Source organism: Podarcis cretensis, assembly GCF_951804945.1.
Source record: "Podarcis cretensis genome assembly, chromosome: 17".
Lineage (NCBI taxonomy): Eukaryota > Metazoa > Chordata > Lepidosauria > Squamata > Lacertidae > Podarcis > Podarcis cretensis.
The window spans coordinates 27,261,566-27,287,556 of NC_137187.1; the positions used below are offsets into that span (position 1 = coordinate 27,261,566).

Below are 25,991 nucleotides of genomic sequence, written 5' to 3' on the forward strand. Positions count from 1 at the left end.
CTTACTTTTGTCCAGAGGTGTTATTATTATCATGATTTCTCAGTAGTATGTATACGTTTACTTGTGTTAAAAATTATTGAGATAATTAACAATAGCTCAGTCCTAGAACACAACGTTTTTCATTTCAAAAGATCTCAGGCTGAATTCCCAGCATTTCTAGGTAAGGTTAGGAGAGACCCTTGTTCTGTAAGCTGCTTTGAGAGGCTTTTTTGGCTAAAGGGTACAGGATTCATGCCAGTAAGTAAATACCTATAATTCTGAGCTTTGTGGGCCATTGATAGGAGACAGCTTCCTACATTCCATGCAGTGTAACATTATTGCAGCTGAAGAAGAAGGCAGTGAAATGCCTGAGCTGCACGGAAGCAAAAAAAAAAGGGGGGGGGGAATATTGTATATTTTTCTATTGTATTCATTGCACAAGAAGAGTTTAGAGAAAATGCTGCTTCCACTCCTAAAAGAGAACTTAATGCTTCAAATGAATTTTCAGCATCCCCTTATTTTTTTATGCATGTAAAAAGTCATTTCAAAGACTGTATACTTTGGTTACATTCAATTTAAATAATCAGAAGCAATTTTTAAAAAACCTTTAATATTATGTTACTATTATGTTAATGTCTGTTTCTCCATATTTTTGTTAGCTATGTGGAAAACAGATGGAAGTATCCAACGCCCATTCCACAATGAGTATATTTGTGTGTTACCTGAAACATATCAATACTGAGCATTGCTGCTGTTAAATTTTTAATGAGCTGTAGGGGCTGTGAAATTCCCTGATTGGCTCTCATATAAGTACTTCATTTACAGCACTTAGATGTGGCAAGATGCTGGATAATAACGTAGTAAAGCCAGGCTCTACTTTGAGATGCTAACCTAATTTTGCCATTCTGAACCTGTTGTTTTCCTTCCTCCAATATTTGGTGTGAGCAGCAATGGCAGGGCAACTGAACTGTAATGTAACATCCAAAGATAACCTCTCGTGTCATGCCTAAGTGGCACATTGGTGCCTACAACAGGATTTTGACCTTAGAATGGATGGTGAGCTTAAAGGTATCACATTTGCCTGTGTTCACATAAGTGTACATATTTGGTTTTGCATAAAAGATACTATAAAAGTTCACTCAATAAGCCAGAACCAAATGTGTGATTATACATCTACAGGCAGCAACCATTTTAGGCGTGTCCAATTGTCATGTGACCGCTAATGGGTGGGTCCTTTTGGACGTAGAAGAAGGTAGAATGGGAGCATAATGAGGTGGGCATGATCACTCATGATCACCCAGAACACAACCCCTGCACAATTTGGGGGTTGCCTGTACTTGGATTACAGGAAATGTATTCAGTAGATAGATACAATAATGTCTATAGCCAGATTTATATAGTTACATAAATTCTAACCAATAATAATAATAATAATAATAATAATAATAATAATAATAAATTTATTATTTATACCCTGTCCATCTGGCTGGGTTTCCCCAGCTACTCTGAGCAGCTCCCAACAGAATTAAAAACACAATAAAACATCAAACATTAAAAACTTCCCTAAACAGGGCTGCCTTCAGATGTCTTCTAAAAGATGGTTGTTTTATTTCCTTGACATCTGATGGGAGGGCATTCCACAGGGTGGGCACCACTACCGAAAAGGCCCTCTTAAAAGGAGCATAAGAGCCTTGTGCCCCTAGTCACTTGTGCATTCAAGTAAACAGTTCACAGTAGCTATGATGAATTCATTGGCCCAATTCATCTGAAAGAATTCTAGCTCTATGGGATACTGGTTTAATTTATATTTATCTCTGGTAATCAGCAACTTACAATTAGTTTTATTACATTAATTAGTTTAGTATCTGAAGAAGTGTGCATGCACACGACAGCTCATACCAAGAACTAACTTAGTTGGTCTTTAAGGTGCTACTGGAAGGAATTTTTTTATTTTGTATTAATTAGTTTGTTAGTTTATTGATGTTCCTTTCTGCTAACACTCAGAAGCAGTTCATAAGAAGTGTACACACAGTGTTTTGATTTTTAAAACCACAAGTTTGCACATTCGTGGAACATACATAAATGTATTAATGCCATACATTAGTTCGCTCTGCCATTCCTAAACTTCCCTTCAGTGCCCTACTATATGAAGCTACGATCAAGAACTTGATTTGGCCCTATTTGAAAAGCAGGGAGAGAGGGGAGACGCTTTGAGAGATAATTTCAGGATTATTTTCTTAATGGATGACTTCTTTAGATGGGTCATCTTCTGTTGGTGGCCTGCTTAACACATTTTTTGATGTGTTGCCAAATTGAGACTTTTATTATATATAAGAACATAATAATAACAGGATTTGTCATAAGTTTCAGCATTTAATTTCTGCACATGAGGTGACAGTTTGCAAAATCTTCCTTAAAACGCGTTAGTGTGATCTTTTGAACTGAAACTACAGTGTGAATCCCATTGGCAGGAAAAAATACTTACAAATGATTTTTTTTTTAAGGCGAAAAGCAGTATTATCAACAGGAACATACCTCTATTTCTCTGTTGGGATGTAGTTTAAACACTTCATTAGAGATTGGCATTTTCGGTACCTTTAAGCATCTTTAAAAGCTGCTTTGTTAATTGCAAACCATATTTAGTATGACCTCATAATAATGTAGCACACCTCAAGTGTCATGGCTGTCTATGCAGCATGCGCTAGAGCAGTGTTCATTTATACTAGACAACTGAACTTCAAGGGGAGCAAAATCTTGATAGGCAATTAGCAGTAATTAGGAAGATTCAACTCAATGAGATGTCAACATTGGATTGCTTTAAAAAAAGAGTTGAATGTCAGGGACTTGAAAATAAAGTTTTTCTCTCGCTGACATACAGGTATGGCATATGAAATATGAAATGTTAATTTAACTTTTCTGCTTATTATTCATGCACAATATTATTTTGTCATTCAGCTGCTACTCTGACAGAGTGCAAGGGGTGTTAAAACAGTGCTGCTGGAATAAAAGATTAATCTACCACTGGCCAATTAACCAAAGGGTACTTAATGGTCTCTAAAGGCTGATGAAGTCTAGCAACTAGCTAAAGTACTCGTTAAAAAGTCCTCTGCATTACCTTCATTTGCTTGACATTTTGCGAAATACACTGTTATCTTTCAGTAACTATCTGGAAATAGTTTATAAATGTGTAATCTTGGCAGCTCTTAACGAAACTGAGCAACTAAGGATATTCTTTCCCTCCCTGCTCTGTCCGTCTTATCTGACAAGGTGGCCATTTCTCATTTCCATTTTTCTCCATGTAGTTATGTGGTAGAAGAAAGACTTCCTTTCTTTCCTTTCCTTGCATGAAAAAAAATATGCATCTTGGAATTCCAAGTTATTAAATTATTATAGCCTCTTATCTGAAGGCAGTAGTGGCCTGATGTCCCACATCTGTTGTTTTTCATAAATATTTTACCTATATGAAGCTCCAAATCTGCAAGAAATAGAAGACCATGGGTATACTTAAAGGTAAAGGTACCCCTGCCCGTACGGGCCAGTCTTGACAGACTCTGGGGTTGTGCGCCCATCTCACTTAAGAGGCCAGGGGCCAGCGCTGTCCGGAGACACTTCCGGGTCACATGGCCAGCGTGACATCGCTGCTCTGGCGAGCCAGAGCCGCACACGGAAACGCCATTTACCTTCCCGCTGGTAAGTGGTCCCTATTTATCTACTTGCACCCGGAGGTGCTTTCGAACTGCTAGGTTGGCAGGCGCTGGGACCGAGCAGCGGGAGCGCACCCCGCCGCAGGGATTCGAATTGCCGACCTTTCGATCGGCAAGCCCTAGGCGCTGAGGCTTTTACCCACAGCGCCACCTGCGTCCCATGGGTATACTTACCTAGTCCCATTTGGTGCTATAATTTTGCAGAGTTCTGTGTAAATTTATAACTGCCGCAACACTTAACCATTCCAGCCTGCCTTGCATCCTTCCTGTCCCCATAAAAACTACTTTCAGTCTCTCAGTTCCTCTTTGGCATTCCCTTCGTATGCCGCACATATGATCCGAGCTGCGATGTCAACTCGAGAGGACTGGGTATAAGTGATGCTGGAGGAGTCAGTAGGATAATCTCTGGAGGAAAATCGAATGACCAGAGAAATTACACTCTCAGCATTGGAATATGCTCAGATATTGATGGGAATTTCATAACATACACTAAGTTAGCTAAACATTTTAAAGTGGTGCGTTGTGCTTTCAGTCGCATAATGCTGGAAGCTACAACTACAGATGGAGCGCTTTGATCAAATAACAACTTAGGTGCAATGACCTCCCCGAACTCTCCCTGTAATACATTGCTTTTAGTGTGTTGGTAAATGTATTATCATTGTAAAGATGAAACATACCTTAGAGCAGGGGTAGGCAGCATGGTGCCCTCTGGATAGCTTATGTGGTATGGGTGATTTGTTTCATTAGTTTCAATGAGACTAAAGCATAAATTATTGTGTTTATTATTTGTATACTGTCCTATTCCCACACATGGTATACAACATAAAATCACAGTATAAAAATGCAAAAGACATAATAAAAACAAAAACAAAAAACCACCCAATAATCCCCCCTCCACACCACCTTTTAAAAGGGGATTGGATGTCAACCAGCCAAAGGCCTGGTTAAAGAGGAACGTTTTGCCTTGCTCCTAAAGGTGTATAATGAAGGCGCCCGGCGAGCCTCCCTGGGGAGAGCATTCCATAAACGGGGAGCCTGTTCTTGTGTTGCCAGACCTTCTGGACCTCTCGTGGAGGTGGCACACGAAGAAGGGCCTCAAATGATGGATCTCAGGGTCCGGGTAGGTTCATATGGAGAGAGGCGGTCCTTGGGGTATTGTGGTCCTGAGCCTAAATGGTTGGACAGGACCACATGACGCAAGCTCAGATTCTGCTTGTGGGCTTTCCCTGAGTGGCCACTGTGACTGCAAGACTAGACAGCCCTAATGCTTTGGCCTGATCCAAGCAGAGCTTTTCTTATGTTCTTTTTAAAAAACACAACCCTACAATTTTCCATTTCAGACAATTATTTTCATAAAGGTGTCTGAATAGGGGTGCATGACGCAGAATGTGGCATTTGGTTAAATTATTTTTCTCCAGCGTTTCTTAGAAAATGATATAAACAGCAATGTAATCTACTACACGAAGATATGATTCAAAGCTAAAGCCTTTCTTCTAGGGGCGAAGTCTTTGGTAAAATAGTTTACTTGAGAGCTTAGAGGATAGGCTGATATACAAGAAAACCCTACAGACATACTCGGTTATGCAGAAGCTTTTTACAAAGCATTACTGCATCGAGTCAGTTTTTAAGGTATTTTACTTAATAATATCACTGTCTCCAATTTAAATTCTAGTACCTTAATTATGGTTTTGCTGTTGCTCCTGGACAATATAAAACACACACACAGGTAATTAAAATCCTCTGAGGATCACTATTAAAAATATATCTACAGAAAAGAAATTGGATGTTTTTTTGTCTACAGCTGCTATCCTAACCTGCTGCCAGTTACCTAGAGAGTTTTTGGAATAATGCATGCTGTTTACACTAACTTCAGTCAGCTTATCCATACATCTGCTGGCTTTTGCTATTATCTACTGAGTTCATCAGATCAGCAAAGAAGTGTATCTTGATTATCTTGATTAAGCAGAAGCCCTCAGCTACCACCCCCTACTATGTTTTTAATACTAACGTGCCAGTCCTTTCTTTGTCTAATCTAAATTATAACAAGACCTATCATTAAGTGCTAAAAGAGTATTCCCAAGGTATGTACTATATGAAGGGTCTATTTTAATGCTGTTACAGGTTTATATAAACGGGTAGACATGAAGATCATTTTTACTATAAATTGATAGCTATTTATATATTTAGTTCCAATTCTGCTGGAAGGTGCTTTTGTTACCTGTCCAGAGCCCTTGAGATAGGGAAGACTAGATCTAGAGTAACAGATCTGAACAGACGGCGCCTCAACTCTGTGATTCTAGATCTACAACCTGTCCTTTCTCAGAGGCTCAGAGCAGATTACAAAAGCAAACACCATCCATCAGAACATAATAAAATATATTCAAATGCAGTGAAGTTTCCCCAAGCTTTCTTGACTCTTGAGCTGTAAAGGCTAGCTTAGACAAGTAGGTTGTATGCTCTGGAAGGTTTATACTGGGAGAGACTTCTATACTGGAGAACAGCCTATGACACTCCTTCTCTTTGCTCTCCTAGCTTTGGAACTTGGTTGTTGTTGTTTAGTCGTGTCCGACTCTTTGTGACCCCATGCACAACAGGCACTCCTGTCTTCCACTGCCTCCCACAGTTTGGTCAAACTCATGCTGGTAGCTTCGACAACACTGTCCAATCATCTCGTCCTCTGTCGTCCCCTTCTCCTTGTGCCCTCCATCTTTCCCAACATCAGGGTCTTTTCCAGGGAGTCTTCTCTTCTCATGAGGTGGCCAAAGTATTGGAGCCTCATCTTCACAATCTGTCTTTGGTACATGGACATAATTAATAAGATGTCTTCAGTGGTTCTCAGAGGAGCATGTGGACCTCCCATCAGCTCCAGCCAAAATTATTAGAGATAGCTGGGGTTCTGATCCAAGCACATGTGTAGACCCAAGGTTGAAGAAGCCTTGTTGTGACTCAGTTTGATGGATCTGGGCCACTGAATGTCTCAATAAGTAAATTATGGTATTGACGTTTGGATAGGCTTTTGGGGTGACTAGAGTATAGGTTAAGTTTCAATGTTTTTCAGTCTCATTTTAAACAACTGTGGTTTTGTTGCTTAGAGCTTTTAGGGAAAAGTTGGTTTCTTTTACAATTGATAGTTAATGTCTTCGTTGCTTTCAATATAATTATGTGTATGTTACCCTTCTCCAACCTGGTGCCCCCAGACTACAGCTCCTATCGACTCCAGCCAACATGGTGTATGTCATATACACAGGATCATACAAAGTAAAATAGAGTGTGAATTGTTGTTGGCATCCATCTGTCTTGAGAGTGCGCCTCTGGGGGTGAAGTCAAACTACTGAAGTGACCCACCAGGGCTCAAGCCAGGGCATTGTGTATGGAGATTCTAGGCTGCCCAAATGACAAGACCCCCTCTCGGCCTCACTGATGTCGTTCAAAGGAAAGCAGAACAATACATTTGGCACCAGCTTGGCTGCAGGAGTTGCTGGAAGGAGACGTACAAAGTGTCATGCAACAGTCTCAGTGACCACTCCAAATTTGTGTAGGGTTTACGCATTTGCCTTTTCTTCTTCTGAAGATATCCCACAAGGCAGAGAGGTTTAGGATCAGGGTTTTCCTTCTCCTAGATGGGCTCCCTTTCCTTGTTGATGAGTGCCATCTGCTACTCACTTCCCTCTACAGCACGTGCTGTTAGACCCACTATGGGTCAATCAACCGGACCCTATCTTTGCATGCAGGGGAAGTCCCTAACTCACTGAGGGTTTGAGACCCATCAGCTACCTTCACCTGGGTTAGCCAGCCTGCTGAAGCCATCCCCGGTGTGTGTGGCTGCTGTCACATGCTGACAGCTTCTAGGAGCCACAGGTGAGAGAGCTGAATGAGGGTGGGGACCAAAGGTGAGCAAAGTACCCCAGGCGGCACAACACGTCTGACACCAGACACATTATAATTTATCTGCGTGTCTTTCCACCTCACTGAATTAAAAATAAATACCACATAGCTCTGGTTTGTGTTGATCATATATTGTACACACACCTCCACCAACCCCACAGTAAAATTATTCAGCTCAAAAGAAAGCACTGCCCTCTTTTAAACGAGCCCTGTGATTCCCCATCTTCTAGTCTTTCAGGTTCAGTAGTAGAGAACAGGAGATATACACACATGCACACACACAAATTATTTAAATGATAAAATATGAACATTATCAGGTGTCCTGATGTTTTTAAGGCGAGAGACATGGCAAATTTAGTGAAGACATCAATGAAAAGGAGCAAGAAATGAATACATGAGTCTTAAGGCTTTGTGGAGAAAATATATGTTGGGCAAACCCACTGCCTCCCAATTTTTCTCTGGGGCGGCTCATTGTCTGTTTTAATAACGCCCCAATATTTCCTTCCAATTCTTTTTTTAATGTTCCCTTTTCCTGTCTACATTCTTTGCTTTTGTGCATGCCTCCTAAGTCCTTTCTTCTATTTCCTGCCTTCTACCTTCAGATTAACATTATAGTGTATCTGTTTCTTATCTCCTTATTTCAGTACAAAATATAAAGTAGCTACAGCTAGCTGTTTTAAATGGTAGCATCTTTTGCAGTGTCTAATTGGGAGTCTTCACAAGGGAAGTTTTTTGCTCCTCTGAGAGATTGCAATACCATTTTGTCTAATTGTTCCTTATGTTAAACTACCATATTATAAGCATCTTTGGAATATTAAAATAGTACTATTGTTGAGCTCTTAAGGAGCCTTCGGCTGTTATGCCATTAAAAGCTTGGTGGCTTTCTGCTGACTACAGACTGGTAAAAGATTATTCCAGCTATTACAGAATAAAACATGTTCCTATATTCCACAGCATAGCAAAATTAAGGTAAATACTGAATACCTTCATTTTACCATTTTAAGACGCACGCTGCAGCACCATTTCACATCGCATAAATGCTCCTGATCCGTTGTCAGTCAAGTTCAGTAAGACTGAAATAGTTTATTTGCTTGCTATTCATATGAACTAAATCCCTAACAAGCCTCATCTGCTAATTGGACTTAACATTTATGTTGCTAAATGAGAAGCATTTTGGCTGCAGTGTTGGGTGGTAAGACCTACCCAGTGGAATAAACAACTAACATCTGCTATCTTGTCGTGCTCCAGCTTGGCTTTTACCAGTTAAGTACATCAGCCCCAGGGTCAAGGTTATGGAATTTGTGGTTTCCTGGCTCTTGTGTGTACATGAGGAACGGAAGAAGCAACAACATAAAGACCAGCCAAACAGAAGTTCTGCAGTGCATATGGTCTATTTTGCTTTAACCTCCACAAGTCCTACAAACCTAATAAGTCAAAGCACACTGCTCCATAGCATTTGTCAATAGAATATTCATGTGAACTTATTCCAGCGGCCATTACATTCAATCCACATTTCCTACATAAAGTGAAATCTGAGAACATTTCACTGTTTTCACATACACATCACAAGGAATATCAGTGGCAGTGGGGAACAGTATTAACTATTCTTTAAAGCATCATTTTCCTCTCCCCTTTGATGGGCAAATATCACTAAAGGCAGCCTGTCTCCTTTCTCTCTTCCTCTTTAATATGGTTGTGTCTGTTTTGCAACCAGTGAAATCAGCCAACCCATTTGCAATTTGGACAATGCACGGTGCATATGTTGTGTTTCGTAATGCTAAACTGTAAAATTATACAGCACGTTGGTCTCTATTGCATATTGAACACAACTGTCGCTATTATTACTTTCTTTGGAAAACAGACACTGACGTCCAACCTGACTGAGTTGCAGCGAGAAAAATCAGATTTACAAGGGAAGTTGGACCACCTGACCCAGTCTATGAAAGTGAGAGAGGGTCTGTCTCCTGTGACATCTGGCCCTACTGGAATGACACCAGCAACTCCATTAAAGAATGTAGATTTGGAAATGAAGCAGCTGCAGTGTAAACTGAAGGTGACAGTCAACGTTATGAAATTATTATGAAATTTGCACTTTTATGTCCTAAAGAGAGTATCAAGCGCTGAAAGACCAAAAATAAAATGCATCTTGCGGCTTAGGTAAATTTGCTATTAAATGATGGTCACACAACCATAATTAAATAAGAATAACTTAACATTCAGTCAGATGAAATTGAACTGGCTCACTTCATCTGTTCAAAGATTAGAGAAAATAAATCAGATTCAGGACTATGATTAAATCTGGCTTGTTGAAAGTGTTAGGCTGTGTTTAAGACAAATCATATGATTCCAGTCCTTACAGTATAAGAAGTGAGATTTAAAATTGCTATATTCACTGGATATATGTGTCCTATGAAGGATATAAATCACCATTACAGCTGTTTGAGAGGATAGTGACCTCCCTGCATTTTGGGACAGTATGAAAATATAATCTAGAAGAAAGAGGTCCCTGTAGTCATATTCTCTTCAACCCTCTGTTGCTGCCCACTACCAGAAACAACTTCCTTTCTGGAACACCTGTCTGAAAGTATTTCTAATGTTTCTGGGAAAGCCTCAAGCCTAATTAGAAAATGCTATCGACTTTCAACAGTATTGGTGAACATTTAAAAAAACCAGCATGACTCCACCAATCACATTTATCACAATGATTATTTTGCATCCCTGACTTCTTGGAGGGAGTTAGAATTGCAGTATGGAGGTTAATCTTAATGGAAACATTGGCAATATCAAAAAGTACATAGAGAGCACAGGTTGGAGACACAGAAAGGAAGAGTACATGCAGGCTGAGGGTTTTGTGATATTTGAATGTCGATAGCGACATGGAATAGGCATTGTATTAGCAGCTACAAGATGATATTGTAGAATAGCTGGAATTGGATAGGCTAGGAGTAACCAACATGGTGCCCCTCCCATACTGTTGTCGCACTGCAGCTCTGATAATCTCTGACTGTTGTCCTTGCTGGCTGGGGCTCATGTGAGCTGGATTCCAATAGGACCTAGACTATCCCCAGTAGCCGTTGGCAGGGCAGACAGGACAAAGTTACGTTCTTGTCTTCCCAGTGCTGAGCAAAAGGCAGGGAGGGAGAGGGGTGGGGAGCCCAGCACCGGACGGCCACAGAAGTGCTTCCGTACTATGCACTGGTCCCAGAAAATAACATACTAAAATTTGGATTCAGATAGAGCAAGACGACTCCTCTTGGTAAAAGGAAAAACCCTGGGGTAGGCTGGAGGGGAAAGCCCATGGTTTCATCTTTGTGGACAGACTATTTCAAAGTAGTGAATTTTCGTATGTTATTTTCCTATCTCATGGATGGCGGATAATGAAATATTTAATTGGAGCCAAATTAACCTTCATAGCACTGTGCGATGGCATCCCTGATTTATATAAAAAAATAAAACAAGTTTGTTCTTGGTATAAGCCATTGTGTGCATGCACACTTCTTCAGATACGAAAGCTTATACCAAGAACAAACTTAGTTGGTCTCTAAGATGCTACTGGACAATATATATATATAGAGAGAGAGAGAGAGAGAGAGAGAGAGAGAGAGAGAGTGCATCAGACCAACACGGCTACCTACCTGAATCTAATTCCTAATTTAGTTAAGCAGATTTTAGTGGAACCCTACCTTAGTCTCTCAGTACTTACTCATGAAAACCCTAATCAAGTATCCCAGTGCTTTTCCAAAGTCAACATTGTTTTATTATTTATTGCATTTATATCCTGCCTTTCCTTAAGTTCACTCAAGGCAGCATATATTTTGTCTCCCCTTCAAAAAATAAAATAAAAATAAAAATCCTCACCACAGCCCTAGGAGGTAGGCTGGTTTGAGAGATGCTGACTGGTGCCAAATCAACCAGTAAGGTTCATGGCTGAGTTGGGAATTTTCCCAGTCCTAGTCTACATGTCTACAGTCCTAGTTCCCTATACCACATGGCTTCCTACTATAGCCCATTGTTCATAAGACTGCCTTGCTTTTCAAGCAGTTACAAGGGATACACCTGGAAGCTTGCTGCAGTATGGAAAAACACAACATGGTGATTTGCTATGGCTACCCACATATCAAAGTTTACATATTAACCGTGTGGCTTCTTAATACACCCCTCAGTGTGTCCTGCATTGTCCCAACAACTTTAGCAAAGAGAATTTTAAGAAAGCTATTAGCAACGCAATAAACTTATACGATGCATCTGACTTCTTGGGAACCTGTTATAAAACCATCATCGTTTGTGCACGCGTCTCGGTTTTCCCTGCAAGGTTTAGGATAAATAGTCCAAGATTGTACCTTATTCATGTATCTCCCCCCCCCCTTTCCAAATTCCAAAGTCTAACCACACAATAAGTGGTTTTTGAGAACCAGGCTTCCTGCATCTTAACACTCCTACCCAATCACTGCTGGAAGAGATTTGCTTCATTTCCTTTCCCCTTCTTTGCAGCGTTGTTTTCCACAGGAAGTGGTGACTTTCCCCCTCGGACACAAGCCCTGCTGTGTAGCTCTTTGCAGAGGCCCACGTTCCGCACAAGTGTCCACTTTCACTTGGCACATGTAAACGCCTCTGACGGCGTGTTGCACTTCACCCTTAATGAAGGTCATGCTGCACAAGTTGGCCTAAGGAACTTCAGTTATTATTCTGCTGCCATCTATCATTTTAACTACTCTCAGGTTAAACTTCATATATTTCAGGTTGGGGTGACATGCCCAATGCAGAACTGCTGGAATCCTAGGCATGCTTTGACCACATGAAAACATTTCACTCCCCCCCCACACACCTTTTTTTTTTTTTTTTTGTAAATGTAATAAATGACTGCAGCTCTGTTCTGAAAAATCTTTTTCCTTACCCAGAGAAAGCTCCTGTTGAAGTGCGCTGTAACACAAGAATTATGACTTGCATTCTTTTTGTGGCTCAGGAGTATAAACTAGACATTATTTTTCATCCCTTACAGTATGATTGTGTTTATGAACATGCAGAGCCAGCCTTAATTTTTTTTTAAAAAAAGAAAAAAGTAATTAGAGGTTCAACTTCCTGGCATGCTTTACCAAGTTGCGTTTGAATCCTTTGCAAACCTGCTTTTAATTTTTATTTCATTATATGAATGTTAAAACAGGATCGTTATAGTCCCTGCCATGAGAAAATGTCGGAATTTCAAGGCGCTGTGGGTTGCCAGTATTATTGGATTTTAATTAGAGGAACAACTATCATTTTATTTTTAAGCCAGTGAGTAAAAGGGTGTAGCAGTGCAGAAGAGGCTGCTCAATATAACTGCAGTTTACCCCATACTCTACCCATCAGAGTCTATACTTCCCTTGAGGGGAAGAATACTATGTGCAAGGCTCCCATTAATGTTAATGGGAGTTAGAAGGCTGCAATGAGCAGGAGACATTCCAGCAGAGTTTGGCTTTACTGCCTATCCCATCTCTTCGCTCACAGTTTTACACCTAATGTGTAAATTCCCCAGGCCAGAACAAGGGCTGAACTTGCAAATAGGAATGCACACCTACGGTGAATTCATCTCCCACTTCTGCCCCGAAAAGTGGAGGAGAAGAAATACTCTGAAATGAAAGTTAATTGTTGCAGTTCCATGCCACCAATTTTAGCTGTTGATCACTCTGGAAAATATGGTAGGATTATTTCAAACGGCTGAGAGGTTTCTTTTTGTGACATTCCCTTTCCCCCCAGAATTGCCTAAAATAACTGATTTAAGGCCGTATGATCATCTGTGTACAGTGAGTTGTGCTGTCTACTTCCGAGTAGTATACATGACAAGACAAGGTCTATGGACAACCTTGTTTAGGCTGCTAAAATTCTGATGTGTTGGTGGTGAAAATAGTAACAGTAGAGGAAGTGAACCAGATGCTGGTGTCCTGTGTGACTACTCCTAAGGAGGACATGGGACAACAGACCAAAAATCTGTACGATCAACTCCTGCTCCTACGTAATGTTTCTCATAGGTCTCATGCAAATCTTGAAGATCAAAAGACTGAGAAGAAGCACAGGTCTCTCAGACATATGCCTTTTGTTTCCCAAGCCTGTCCTTTGAGGAAACACAGTTGATGGAAAATTTCTGTAAGCCGATCGTAAGAGTTTAATATTTTTTCTGCCAAATAAGATGGGATGTATCTACCTCTGGGCTGGCCCTGATAAATAACCATTTAGTGGTTATAAAGTCAGCAGTGTGAAACATTAGCAAAGTGTTTCTAAAGGGCAGAATTTCTACGTGCAAAAGCTGTAAGAGATATTCTTTTGTGCTGTGATGTACACTAATGATTGTTTAATAGTGATCAAAATAGACTATAAACTATTATACAGTAATTTTTTTTGTTTGAAACAAGATCCATTATGAGTTATACTTTCGATAATTCTAAATCTACACTATTGAGGCTTTAATAAATATTTTATTCAATCTAGAATGCAAATAATGAAATCACTAAACAGTCATCAACCATTAAATCTTTGAAATATGAAGTCCAGCGAAAAGAAGAACAGATGCGGGAACTACAGGAAAAGTAGGTTCACTTTGCTTCTCCATTGTGTCTGGTTCCCCCCAGTGGCAGAAATGTAATTACTTAACAGATTTTTGGATCAAGTAGAGACATTTTTCTGGAAGTGATATTTTCCATCCAGTTTCTTTTTTTCCTTTATGATGCCTATTTCAAACTATTGCAGCAGTCCATGCTGATGACTTTAAAAGCAGAAGACAAAAACTGATGAGTTGTTAACTGACTATAATTTCTGTATAGCAAAAAGAGTATCAACAGTCACATTTCAGATTGCAGAGTGGGCTTGCTTATCCCTTGATGTAAATCTAAATGATTGCCTCACCGTAGCTAAAAGCAATCTTTCAAATACAAATGCCTAAGGGCTTAAACACAAGTCAAGGTTTAGATGCTTAAACAGGATTAAATCTCCAGTTTTACATCTGTAAGGGCAGTTAGGCTTATTCATTTTTATGTTTGTTAACTCTGCAACCCTATTCCTGTTTACTCAGAAATACATCCCATTGTATTCAGTGGGGCTGACTCCCAGGTAAGTGTTTATTATAGGATTGCAGTTTTAACTCTGAAAAACATTAACTTTGAAAACAACATCTCATTTATTTTACATACATAACACTGTATTTTAACTATGCTGGTTTATTCCAGAAGTGCATACTATAGATTTGTAGATTGATTATCTAGTCAAATATTAAAGTCACAGAAACACCTCCAAATGAGTAAACCTGTTACCTACTAATGTGTGATCTTGGAAATTAAAAATATTTTATTGACGTGGTTCCTTCACCTTTAAGATGGGAGTATGTTTTAAATGCATTCATGGAATGCATATTTCATTGATTAATGCCTTAAGATGCACCTAAAGAACCCAGCACCTCCATTTTTTAGATTTTAGATAAGACTGTGCCCTACCATTATTTTATATAGTAAATACTGAATGTGCTTTGCTGGAGGTGATCTACTTGACTGCTCCCAGTACACTGTTAGGTGACCATTCAAATGTAAATTCCTTCTATCCTTTTTTATTATGCCATAGTTTTCTTGCTGATTTTATGTGACATGATATCAACAACAGTGTATTCTGTATATTCAACATACTGATTTGATTTTATTTGGATAAAGTATTGTGTCCATAAGAAAACAGTTTCAAGTAATAAGGCAATAGGCATCCTGTTTGTCTCACATATCACCCAATCAGCAGTTTTTAAAATTCCTTTGCCACAGATTTGCTACGGAAAAGTTTGCATTTCCTTCAGAGATGCTATGTGTGAAAGCAATGCTGTCTTTGAAATCAGTGTATTGATTTTCCAGAGATATTACCCACAGACATATTTTAATTCCTTCCTTTTTATTGTTATGAAGCTTTCTACATCCTAAATAAAGGTGTATAATCATGCTGGGCAGTCCACATATTTGCACTTTTAAATTGATACTTTAGTAAATTACATTCTTCCTCTTCTTCACTTTGTCAGCCTACACCAAAATAATGCAATATTCTGCTTTTCCTTTGCTCATAATTGTATGATTAACTGTAAGAAGTGCTGTGTATTTGCATTGCTGGTATAATAATGTTGTGCTTGCAATTCAGAAGTCCACAGAGTTTCAATTTATCTCTTGTATCTTTATATGTGTAGAAAAATGCAGTGATTTTCAACTCCTTTGCACTGGCAAAATATACAAAGATTAGCACTCATCAGAGTCATGCATTTTAATTATTCAAAATAAGCACACAGTATTAATGTTTCCTAATTCTGTGGATATTGCATTCCGCCTTATTTGAAGGATTTCTCGAATGGAGAGAGACCTAAGTATGAAAAGAAATTTAATAGAAGATTGGAAGCTGCGCATGAAAGCAAATCAGGAAAAAGAAAAAAGCTTTAATGAAAAACTACAAACTCTTGAAGAAAAGGTATGTCATGTTTTGTGTGTGTTTAATCCCCCTCCTCCAAAATGAGCATCACATACAAAAATCAAAATATTAACACCATTGGGGAGGTTTTGTTTGTTTGTTTTTAAAAAAGTGTTGCATTTGTATCCACTTAGAAATGCTATCAGATTTCATTGATTAATTGCAGCAGTCGTGATAATTCCATTCATACATAGAGCACATTTGTGCTATCTAAACAGTAAAATAATTTAATGTGAGAATGAAAGGTTTGCTGTGTACATATGGTATATAGTGAAGCTGGTTTTTCTTATGCTTGTTACTTTCAAAAAAAATGCAGCTCAAATCCCTGATATGTGAAATATATGTGTTTGTTCTATCTAACATCTAGCAGAAAGAAAAGATTACATTTCAATTAGCTTTATAATAACAGTGACATGTTATCCTTTTCGCTGTTATATATTTAATGATTCCATTTTATGCTATTCTGCAAGTTGTTTTCTCCCTAAATATTTAATGCATTTTGCAGATGCTTAAAGGAACAAGAAGTGAAATTGCGCCTTCCTTACGCTATCTGCCCAGCACCCTTTTATTCCCAGCAAACAGGGCTCACATGGAGGAACCCCTGAGGCTTCACACTGTACAACCTCAGAGCAGAAATAGTTTTCGAGGCGAGACCTACTTTGATTCTCTTTAAAATCAGGTGCTGGCTGCGTTGCTCTGAAACTAGCCTGCACCGGCAGCCATTAAGCAATTGTCAGTTCCAGAGAGAACTACTCTCTTGCCCTCCATGTCAGAGATAAGATGTCATTAAGAAATCATCAGCCAAAAAGAGGGGGGTTGGGGTTGAGAGGAAATCACACCAGGAAGGTGCAAAATGAATCCTTGATTTTGTTTCTGTTTTAGAAAAATCAATGTTTTGAAGAGCTGTGATATTAAATCTTGCATGTTTTGATTTCGGGGAGAGAAAGTATCTGCATACCATAGATTGCATAGAACTTGAATACATTTCCTTTACAGTTGTTTGAGGAAGGCTGATCCAAACAAAATCTATAGGTGCTGGATACTAACAGAAGGGTTGTGTGGTTAATATTTGTTTCCATTAAAACCTGAAAGCACTAATTCTCCATGTAGCTATACTTTCTGCATGCTTATATCTGTCTACTTGCTAAATGCTATGAATTTTGTAATAACTACGAATTTGCAGCTGTGTAGCCAGTTATGTGTGAATAAGTTCTATTGATTTCCATGGGATACAGTCCCTGCAGGAGCAGCTGAAAGAGAGCTGCCGGCCTTTTCACCTAAACTGGCAAAAGAAATGTTTAGAATTAAATGTAGTTGTTATTTTGGCAAAAGGTTTTAGGTTTCCTCTCGAAATGATGCAAATGTTTCCCCTAATAACAGTTATTCTCTGTTTACCTATTTACTTCAGGTAAAGTCATTGACGGAAGATTGTTCAAACAAAAAAACGTCGATTGATTCACTAAAGCAAAGGCTTAATGTAGCTACAAAAGAAAAGGCACAATATGAGCTGATGAATCGCAAAGCTAAGGAGGAGCTAGAGAAAAAGGTACATGGTTACAGATTGTTTTGGATTAAACACAGAATATTTAATTTCTACCTAACCTTTTCACGTACAGTGTTTATTACCGAAAGGAAAAGAGTGGTGAGGTCAGCAACTCTGCATTTTCACTCTACCCATCACGGTATCTCTGTGGTTTTTATTCTCTTGGACTTGGAACCTTTACAAGATATGAATGTAATGGCAAAATGCATATTTGAAGATGAATTAAACGAATCACAGTACGATGTTCTGTGCTATTAGCCTAGGTAATGAAATTCAATATGCCTCTGTTTGTAGCACCCTAAAATGGGTTCAGCGGAGCTGCATTTTTCCTGTGCAATTTAAGAAGCAAGGACTGAAACTTCTGGTTGGGGCAGTCAGGGAATATGTGAACATGCTCCTGTGGTGCCCACCATCATTATCCTTTGGTCAGGGATGAGAAACCTGTAGGGTCTGGTGTGGGGGACACTGCTGCTCTCCTGGCCCCCAAACACAGTGTGAGCACAATCTGGCACTGTTCAGGGCCACAATGGCAATAGTGGCAGATGGGCTTCCCAACACTGCACAGTGCCAAGTTCCCCATGCCTCCCCCCCCCCACGCCGGAGAGCACCAACGACATGCAATGTTTGGAAGCTGAGGGAGAAGTGGACTCGTCAGGAATTACAGCAGTCCAACAACATATGAAGGCCCATAGGTTCCCCATCCCTGCTCTATGTAGAAAGCATATCTTTGGCTCTCCATTGGTTTTCTGTTCATGTTGTTCTTTTAGCTTAGGTAGAGACAGAGGTTTTAAGTGTTATTCCTGTTCCCACCTTAAAGGTAAAGGGACCCCTGACCATTAGGTCGAGTTGTGGCCGACTCTGGGGTTGCGGCGCTCATCTCGCTTTATTGGCCGAGGGAGCCGGCGTACAGCTTCCGGGTCATGTGGCCAGCATGACTAAGCCGCTTCTGGCGAACCAGAGCAGCACACGAAAACGGCGTTTGCCTTCCCGCCGGAGCGGTACCCATTTATCTACTTGCACTTTGACGTGCTTTTGAACAGCTAGGTTGGCAGGAGCAGGGACAGAGCAATGGGAGCTCACCCCGCCACAGGGATTCAAACCGCCGACCTTCTGATCGGCAAGTCCTAGGCTGTGTGGTTTAACCCACAGTGCCACCTGCGTCCCACCTTGCTTATTACCTATTACTTAGTTGGGCTGGCACAAGGCGTTTGGCACCTGTGGCGAACCGCACAATGGCACTCCCTCACCAGGGGAGAACAGGTAAGGGAAGATGTATATCAGGAACGGGGGGGGGGGGGGATAAAATTCTACATCGGGAGCAAGGATGGGAGGAGCAAAAGGTCATTGCAGAGGTGCCATTGGGTGGGGCTTAATAAGTCCACAGACCCAGCCTCCAAGGAGTGGTAGCAGCAGCAGCAGCAGCAGCAGCAGGGGGCAATGCATTCCATATCTGCTGCCTCTGTGGATCTTGCTGCCTCCCCTTGTCTTATGGGTTGGTACCTAGGAAAAGGAGGAAGAAAGATGGAATGAAGGCCATGTATGAACTCAAAGCTTACTCTTGTCTCCTACTGGGTCAAAAACCCTACATTCATATTATGGACAGGACGTACCCTGAGCCCATATTAAGACAGCAATGGCTTCATTGAGCCCAAGGCACTCGGTGGTAGAAAATCCACAACTGTGTGATACAGTCCAAAGGAAACAGCACTTAGGTTTAAGCCAGGTATGACACACCAATACATAGATCCTTTCTCCGAGCTTGTTTAACCCCAAACAGCTGAGGAAGAATGGTGGGGACATGGGAGAGGGTAGCAGGCTGCTCCGTTGGGAGAGAGTAATGTACAAAATCATTGTAACCTAAAGCAAATCAAGCAAAGGTATCTTTATAGATATGTGACATTGGAAGAAGACAGAAATGAACATGGTAAAGGAAGCTGAATACACTTTTTAACTTATGTTCTTGTTCTTGCTCTAGCTTCTAACTGTGCAGTATCCCAACTCCTCATGAAATCAGACAAGAACTAAGAATGCCCCCACTCTAAGGGTGAAGGAACCAAGTGGTGGTCTCTACAGGGAATCTCCCTTGAAAGGGGACACAATGGACTTTGTGGACTCACTATGTATCCACAAAACTCGCAATCCCTCTCATGGCATGATTGACTCACTTTAGGGTATTTTGCTCTTGAGTAAAAAGTATACCAGTATCATTTTCATGTGGCTTTATTTCAGGAGCTTAAACTCGCCAATCTAGAAGCTAAAATGGCTGAGGCGGAATGTGCCATGACAGAACTCGAAACCACTGCCTCTCAGCAACTTCATGGCTTGGCAAAGCAAAGTGAACAGGCACTCGAAGTACTGCAGAAAAAATTGATGATGTCCAATGACAAGGTGGAAGAGTTCGTTACCTTTGTGAAGGTTCGGCATTTTTAAAATTTGTCTTTTGGTTTAGTGACATGCCTTAGGTCACCTTTCTCCAACCTAGTGCCCTCCAGATGTGCCCTCCAGTGCTTAGGGATGACAGAAGTACTATTCCAACATCTGGAGGGCACTGGGTTGGGGAAGGCTGACCTACATCATACTAATTTAATGCAAATATTCCTGTGGACTCCAGACTTCAGGGTTTTCCTATTGTCCTTCTAGCAGAAGGTGAGACGGGCCAACGGTGACATCTCTGCCTCTGCACTTGGGGCATCCACTGTTGCCAGGATGACGTTTTCTTCTGGTTCAGCATATCCCCAGCATCCAGATCAAGCCCCTGGGACCCTCCCTCAGATTGGTTTACAGACTGCCATCCCACTCCTCTTCCCCCTATATATGTATATATTTAAAAAACCACCTCTCCTCTTGTGAACAAAGATGGACAAAGCTGTTGTTTCATAACCTTTGATGACTGTCCAATTTCTCCTGAGCACAAAGTGATGTCCAGGCAGCACCACCAGACATGAGATCTGTGAACAGGATGTCCACTGAATTTTGATTTGCTAATTAGCAGCCCTATTAAGGAAGGGGTGTGTATGAAGGTCGGGGGAGGGCTTGATTTGGAAGGTGTTGTTTAATCCTTTTCTCCCAGGTAGTTTCTCCAAGGTAAATTGCCTTCTGCTAAAAAGTGGTTGTTAGCTGTGCAGGGCAGAAAAAGGCATGTGCAGATGCTATCTCCCCCCCCCCCGCAGAACTAATAGCAACAGCAGTATCTATGAAGGTGGGTCACAGTAAAGTAAGATAAATGTCATAGGGCTTCTTTTGCTTTGACTTAACCTGTTATGAATCTGGAATAGAACATCCTGTTTTCTCTATCAACATTTTAAATTTAATTTAATAGACCTTTCCAAATAAGTGCCATCTCCAAAATATCATAGTTATGTATCCTCCCTCTGTTGAATAGAAGATCACTGCCAAGTTGTCAAGAGCAAAGGTAGCTAAAAAGAAATTGCCAGCAGGAGTGAAATTAATAAAGACTAAATGAAATTAACTTGCTTGCTGACAACCTAACAAGCTAATTACTACTTTGGATAGTCAGTAATAAACACAGTCAAGCACACGGCACCTAAAAACAGCTGAGTAGCTTTCAGAGGAAGAAGAGGAAGCACGCTATCTCAAAAGATGTGTCGCTGCATGTATTAAAATGGTCAGGGCACAGTTCTCGTCTGCTAAGCACACCTAGAACTGATGGATTTCATCGGAACTTAAGCACATTTTGCTGTGCTTTGGACTGCGGCTGCACAAAATGCAATGGAATGAGCTTATAGTAACAGGACTTTTCTAGCTGAGCACAATTTGTGAGAAGTAGACCAAAGTTATCATGTCAGAGATAACACTAATTTTGAAAGTCAAGGACCTCACCACATGCATATATTGATCCCTTCAAACTGAACACACAGAAATCAACTCCAAGGTCCTATTCTACATAATAAAATGGTTAGGGAGCCTGCTTGAAACAGCATCCCCAGGTCACCTTTCCCATACTGCATCTTGCCCCTATGGCATCTTCCCCGTAGTATTTTGTATTATCCACTATGTGTGTTTAGGAATGTACAGTGGTGCCCCGCAAGACGAATGCCTTGCAAGACGAAAAACCCGCTAGACGAAAGGGTTTTCCGTTTTTCGAGGCGCTTCGCAAGACGAATTTCCCTATGGGCTTGTTTCACAAGACGAAAACGTCTTGCGAGTCTTGCAAGTTTTTCCCTCCCCCCCCTTTTTCTAAGCCGCTAATAGCCGCTAAGCCGCTAATAGCGCTAATCCGCTAAGCCACTAATAGGGATGCTTCGCAAGACGAAAAAACCGCTAGACGAAGAGACTCGCGGAACAGATTATTTTCGTCTTGCGAGGCACCACTGTACCAGTGCCAGAATATCTGTTACTCCTCAACACTGCTTTCTAGTTTTGCATGCTTCTCACAATCTGTATTTTTGGGCATTTCATATCTGTTTACATTTTTAACACGGCACTCATGCATAAACATACCTACCAACTTAGTATAACAATGCATGCAGCACCTGTAGTGCCCGGAAGCTTGCAACCATGATACAGGTGTTTAATCTTTAAGGGGTCACAAGACTCATTGCTTTTCATGTTGCTCTTCTACATTGTATGGATATCTCCTGAGTGATAGCTCAGTTGGTAGATAATGAGACTCTTAATCTCAGGGCTGTAGGTTCGAACCCCACACTGGGTGAAAGATTCCTGCATTACAGGGGCTTGGACTAGATGATCCCCATGGTCCCTTCCAACTCATATGATTCTGTGATCTTCTAGGCCAGTGCCAGCTGCAAGTAGTCATGTGCAGCACTGGTGCAGATCCTCTACACTATTCAGATACAGAGCTCTGCTGCATGTTACTTTAGCAGTATAGAGAATGTTGTAGCATAGGGTTTCCATATTGAAATGCCATATTGAAATGCCAATTGAAATGGTGAAATTTGCATCCGGAGGGAAAAAGCTCAACAACTTTTGTGTCTGGATTTTTACTTCTTGAAATATGGAACCCTATTGTAGCATAGAATGCTCTTGTTCAAGGTTCTAGCCTTGCACAACCCTTTCCCCAGGGTTGTTCTATTACAAACAAGGCTTGCATCTCTCTCCCAATCTTGGCACAAAAAATTAATAGCCAGTCAGCATTTCATACCTACGAAGCCTGCTGTATCCTAACTAAGCTGTTTTTGTGCCTTTTCATTCTTTCGTTTCCCCTCGCTTCCTACAGATTTTTAAAATTTTTATTTCTGCAGATGTGTTCCTGCCTTCCATTTGTGTAGTGTCATTTTGCCTACATAGAAATCCACCCTCATAGAATGAGTTTTCTATTAGTATATAGCAGGGGTAGGCAAAGGGTCGATTGGGATCTACTGGGAGATCTTCAGGTGATTTGAGGTTGATCATCTGGGATTTCTGGCTCCCATTTGTTTAACAATGGCAACATGTCAAATGACTTCCCAACGCCTTAAATTATACCCTTGAAATGCTGTTTTATGGTTACACCTTTACATGGTTAACTGTTGCAAGGAATCAGCAGCTTCACACATTTTTGTCATTTGTGAGTACTGCCTTTTTCTACATATTTGTGCTGTGACAATCTTAAAACGTACACAGTTACAAACCTCATAATAAACAAAACCCAGGTCAATATGCTTTTGATACTATAATTTTGTTGAAAACTGTTAATCTCTTGTGCTTGGTAGATAAATTGCAAGAAAACAAAGATGTGGTCTGGAAATCAGATATTGATGATGAGCAGAGCAGCCATTATTGACTTGAATTCACCTAGGTGCTAAATATTTATGCAAGGAGAGTCCTCTGAAACCCATTTTTAAACACAGTGTGTTACCAAAAAATAACAGCTGAGATTCTTCCTTGGGTATCAGTAGCACTATATACTGCACATAAAAACTACTTCTTAAACATTTCCCACTAAAACCACACATAGGGAAATTAAGTTAGCACAATGAGGCAGTACCTGTGCCCCTCCCCCTGGCACCACCTCCTTCTTTGAAGTATACTCTGTGCCATCTCTACCCTCTCCCTCTAGGAAACTGCCAGTTTTTCTTCTATTCTCGCCCTGCTCTTCCCTTTTCCACTTTGATATGTCTCTCCCTCCTGTATCGACCCTTATTATGAGACGGCTGTATCTTCAAGTGAATGACAGAGACCCTTTTCACACATTCTGCATTTGAAGTGTACACCAGGTGTACTAACGTACCTTGGCTTTTGACCTTCAGCACTGTAAGGGCTGCATCAGTACAAAACACGGTACCATTTCTCGGTTTGATGGTAATTTGCATTATGCCTTTACTTTGCATTATAGATCTTGCTCACTGTAGACACTGCTGCCCTTTTCTTTGCTACAACGCGCTCAGTTCAGCCGCCCGTCACCCCAATCCTACAGATAAGAGTATGTGTCCCCAGGTTATTGGCCAAGCAGCTGTCCATGCCGCTTTCACCTTTTCTCTCTCTTCATTTGAGTGATCTGATCCGTTTGTTCGCGGTACTGTCAACCCTAAAGCCTTCAGCCTTGAGTTACTTTCAGCCATCATATTTATCTACAGGAAACTTGGGTTCTTGTCAGCTATGTCTGCACCAGTAGATACGTTTGGGAGATTTTGAACTTGAGGGGGAATACTGGAGAATATGGGATGTGTGAAAGGCTTTCTTTAAAAAAATGAAAACTTGTTTGATAGTAATTTCAATCAAATATCTCCTTTAAGGATGTGGGATGTTTTCATCTACATGTTCATATCAGTTTTGGTATTTATAGTAGAAGTTTAATATAACATATTTATATTGTATGACTAGTGGAAATAAAGCAGCTTTTGTAACGTTTTACAAGTGGAGGGCTTCGTATTGGTATTTGATATCAGCAGATACTGCAGAAATGCCCCAAATACTCGACCATTTAATTAACAAGCTGAATTTTTCATACTTTATAGATCTTGATTTAATTATTGCTCTGGGACTACATTCATGCAATCTGAAATATGTCTACTCAGAGTAAGCCCTACTGAGTTCAGTGGGACCTATTTCCAGGGAAAATGTTTAGGATCAGAGCCCTAGAACTACGTGAGTAATATACTGGTTAAATAGGATGTAGCCTGATGATAACTAAGATTTCCTGGCTTCTCTGCTGTGGCTGGATAGATGTTATAATACAATTTTGGTTAGAAGCACCATTCCTTGTATTAAGGCTTTTGGTCGCAGGAAACAAGCTTAATGTTGGAGCAGTTTGAAAGCAAAGACTGAACTTTTCGGTCCATTTTAGCTCAATCTTACAGTTGTAATTTTAGTTCAGATTTGGAAAAAATTCCAGTATGATGTATTTGCACCATTGTCGCCAGGCAGTGAGGTTGCCAGTCTGTGGACATCCATAATATGTGTGATAACAAAATCAGAATAGTTTTTAATTTAAACACTTTCATATGTGCTAGAACAGCCTTCCCCACACTGCTGTCTGTGGTGCTATAGTTCAAACATGTGAAGGTCAATAGGCTGGCTTTTTTAGAAGACTACCACAAGTGGCTCATGGGAGCATTTTCACGACGCCTCTGGAAAATCTTGATGTATATGATTCGCTGACTATTTTCTATTCACCAGGCTTCCGTTTGGTGGCAGGTCAGGCTCCGATGCTTGTATTAAGAAACAGCCACAGTTGATGGTTCTGAGAAGAAATTGGTGATTAAATTAATTCTCCATCAGGATTACTCTTCAGATGGGATTTAGGCAAATTGAATCAGAAGCCTGGATGGTGACAGTGAATATGTATTAGAGTGCAAGGGGAAAATAATAGGCTATCTGGATTTTAATGAATGAAGTGAATATCTGAATTCTCGCTGTTTTGCGTTAGCATATGGTAAGAAATACGTACAGTACACCAGGAGCTATAATGTAGATGCTAGACAGACTCTGTATCGCTCCAGATGAAAAATTGAAAACTTCTGCTGTGCTGGAAATTAGGCTCCATTTATGATTTGGACACAGATAGCACATTTCCTTGGGGGTTTCAATATTACAGTATACAAACTGTGTCTGGATACTCTACTGTATTTATAATCTTTGAAAATCTTTCAGCCTATGTTGAAATTATATATATATATATATATATATATATATATATATATATGGCAGCCAAATGGCAGTGGGCAGCATCTTTCCAGCAGCTGCTCATATAATTCTGTAAAGGCAAGTGTCTATAGACCTGATTCACATAACTAATATAGAAGCACATTTCGTTTTAAAGAGTTGCTGCAGTATAGCAACGTAGTGTGCTGATCCAGAGCTGGCATAGGGAAACTATTTGTTCTGGCTCTTCAAATGCCTTTTGGGTGCAATCACATAGTTATTTCTATACAGTATATGATAGATGTTCAAGATTGTTTTGGCAAGAGGGCAAGCACATAGAACCTGCATGGTACGTGCAACCAGTTCTATTTTGGCAAAAG

General features: G+C 40.4%; 1 protein-coding gene across 3 annotated transcripts in view; it reads left to right on the top strand.

Annotated features, from left to right (window-relative positions):
* Positions 1–25,991, top strand: part of CNTLN (centlein) — a 168,007-nt gene that overhangs the window by 118,274 nt on the left and 23,742 nt on the right. For all 3 annotated transcript variants that reach the window (XR_013834310.1, XM_079959168.1, XM_079959169.1), the window contains 5 exons: positions 9,430–9,621; positions 14,031–14,128; positions 15,899–16,025; positions 17,434–17,571; positions 19,798–19,983. Coding sequence is in view for 2 of the 3 variants with exons in the window: in XM_079959168.1 (XP_079815294.1) it covers positions 9,430–9,621; positions 14,031–14,128; positions 15,899–16,025; positions 17,434–17,571; positions 19,798–19,983 (741 nt within the window). In the remaining variant the exon portion in view is untranslated. The remainder of the gene's footprint in view (positions 1–9,429; positions 9,622–14,030; positions 14,129–15,898; positions 16,026–17,433; positions 17,572–19,797; positions 19,984–25,991) is intronic.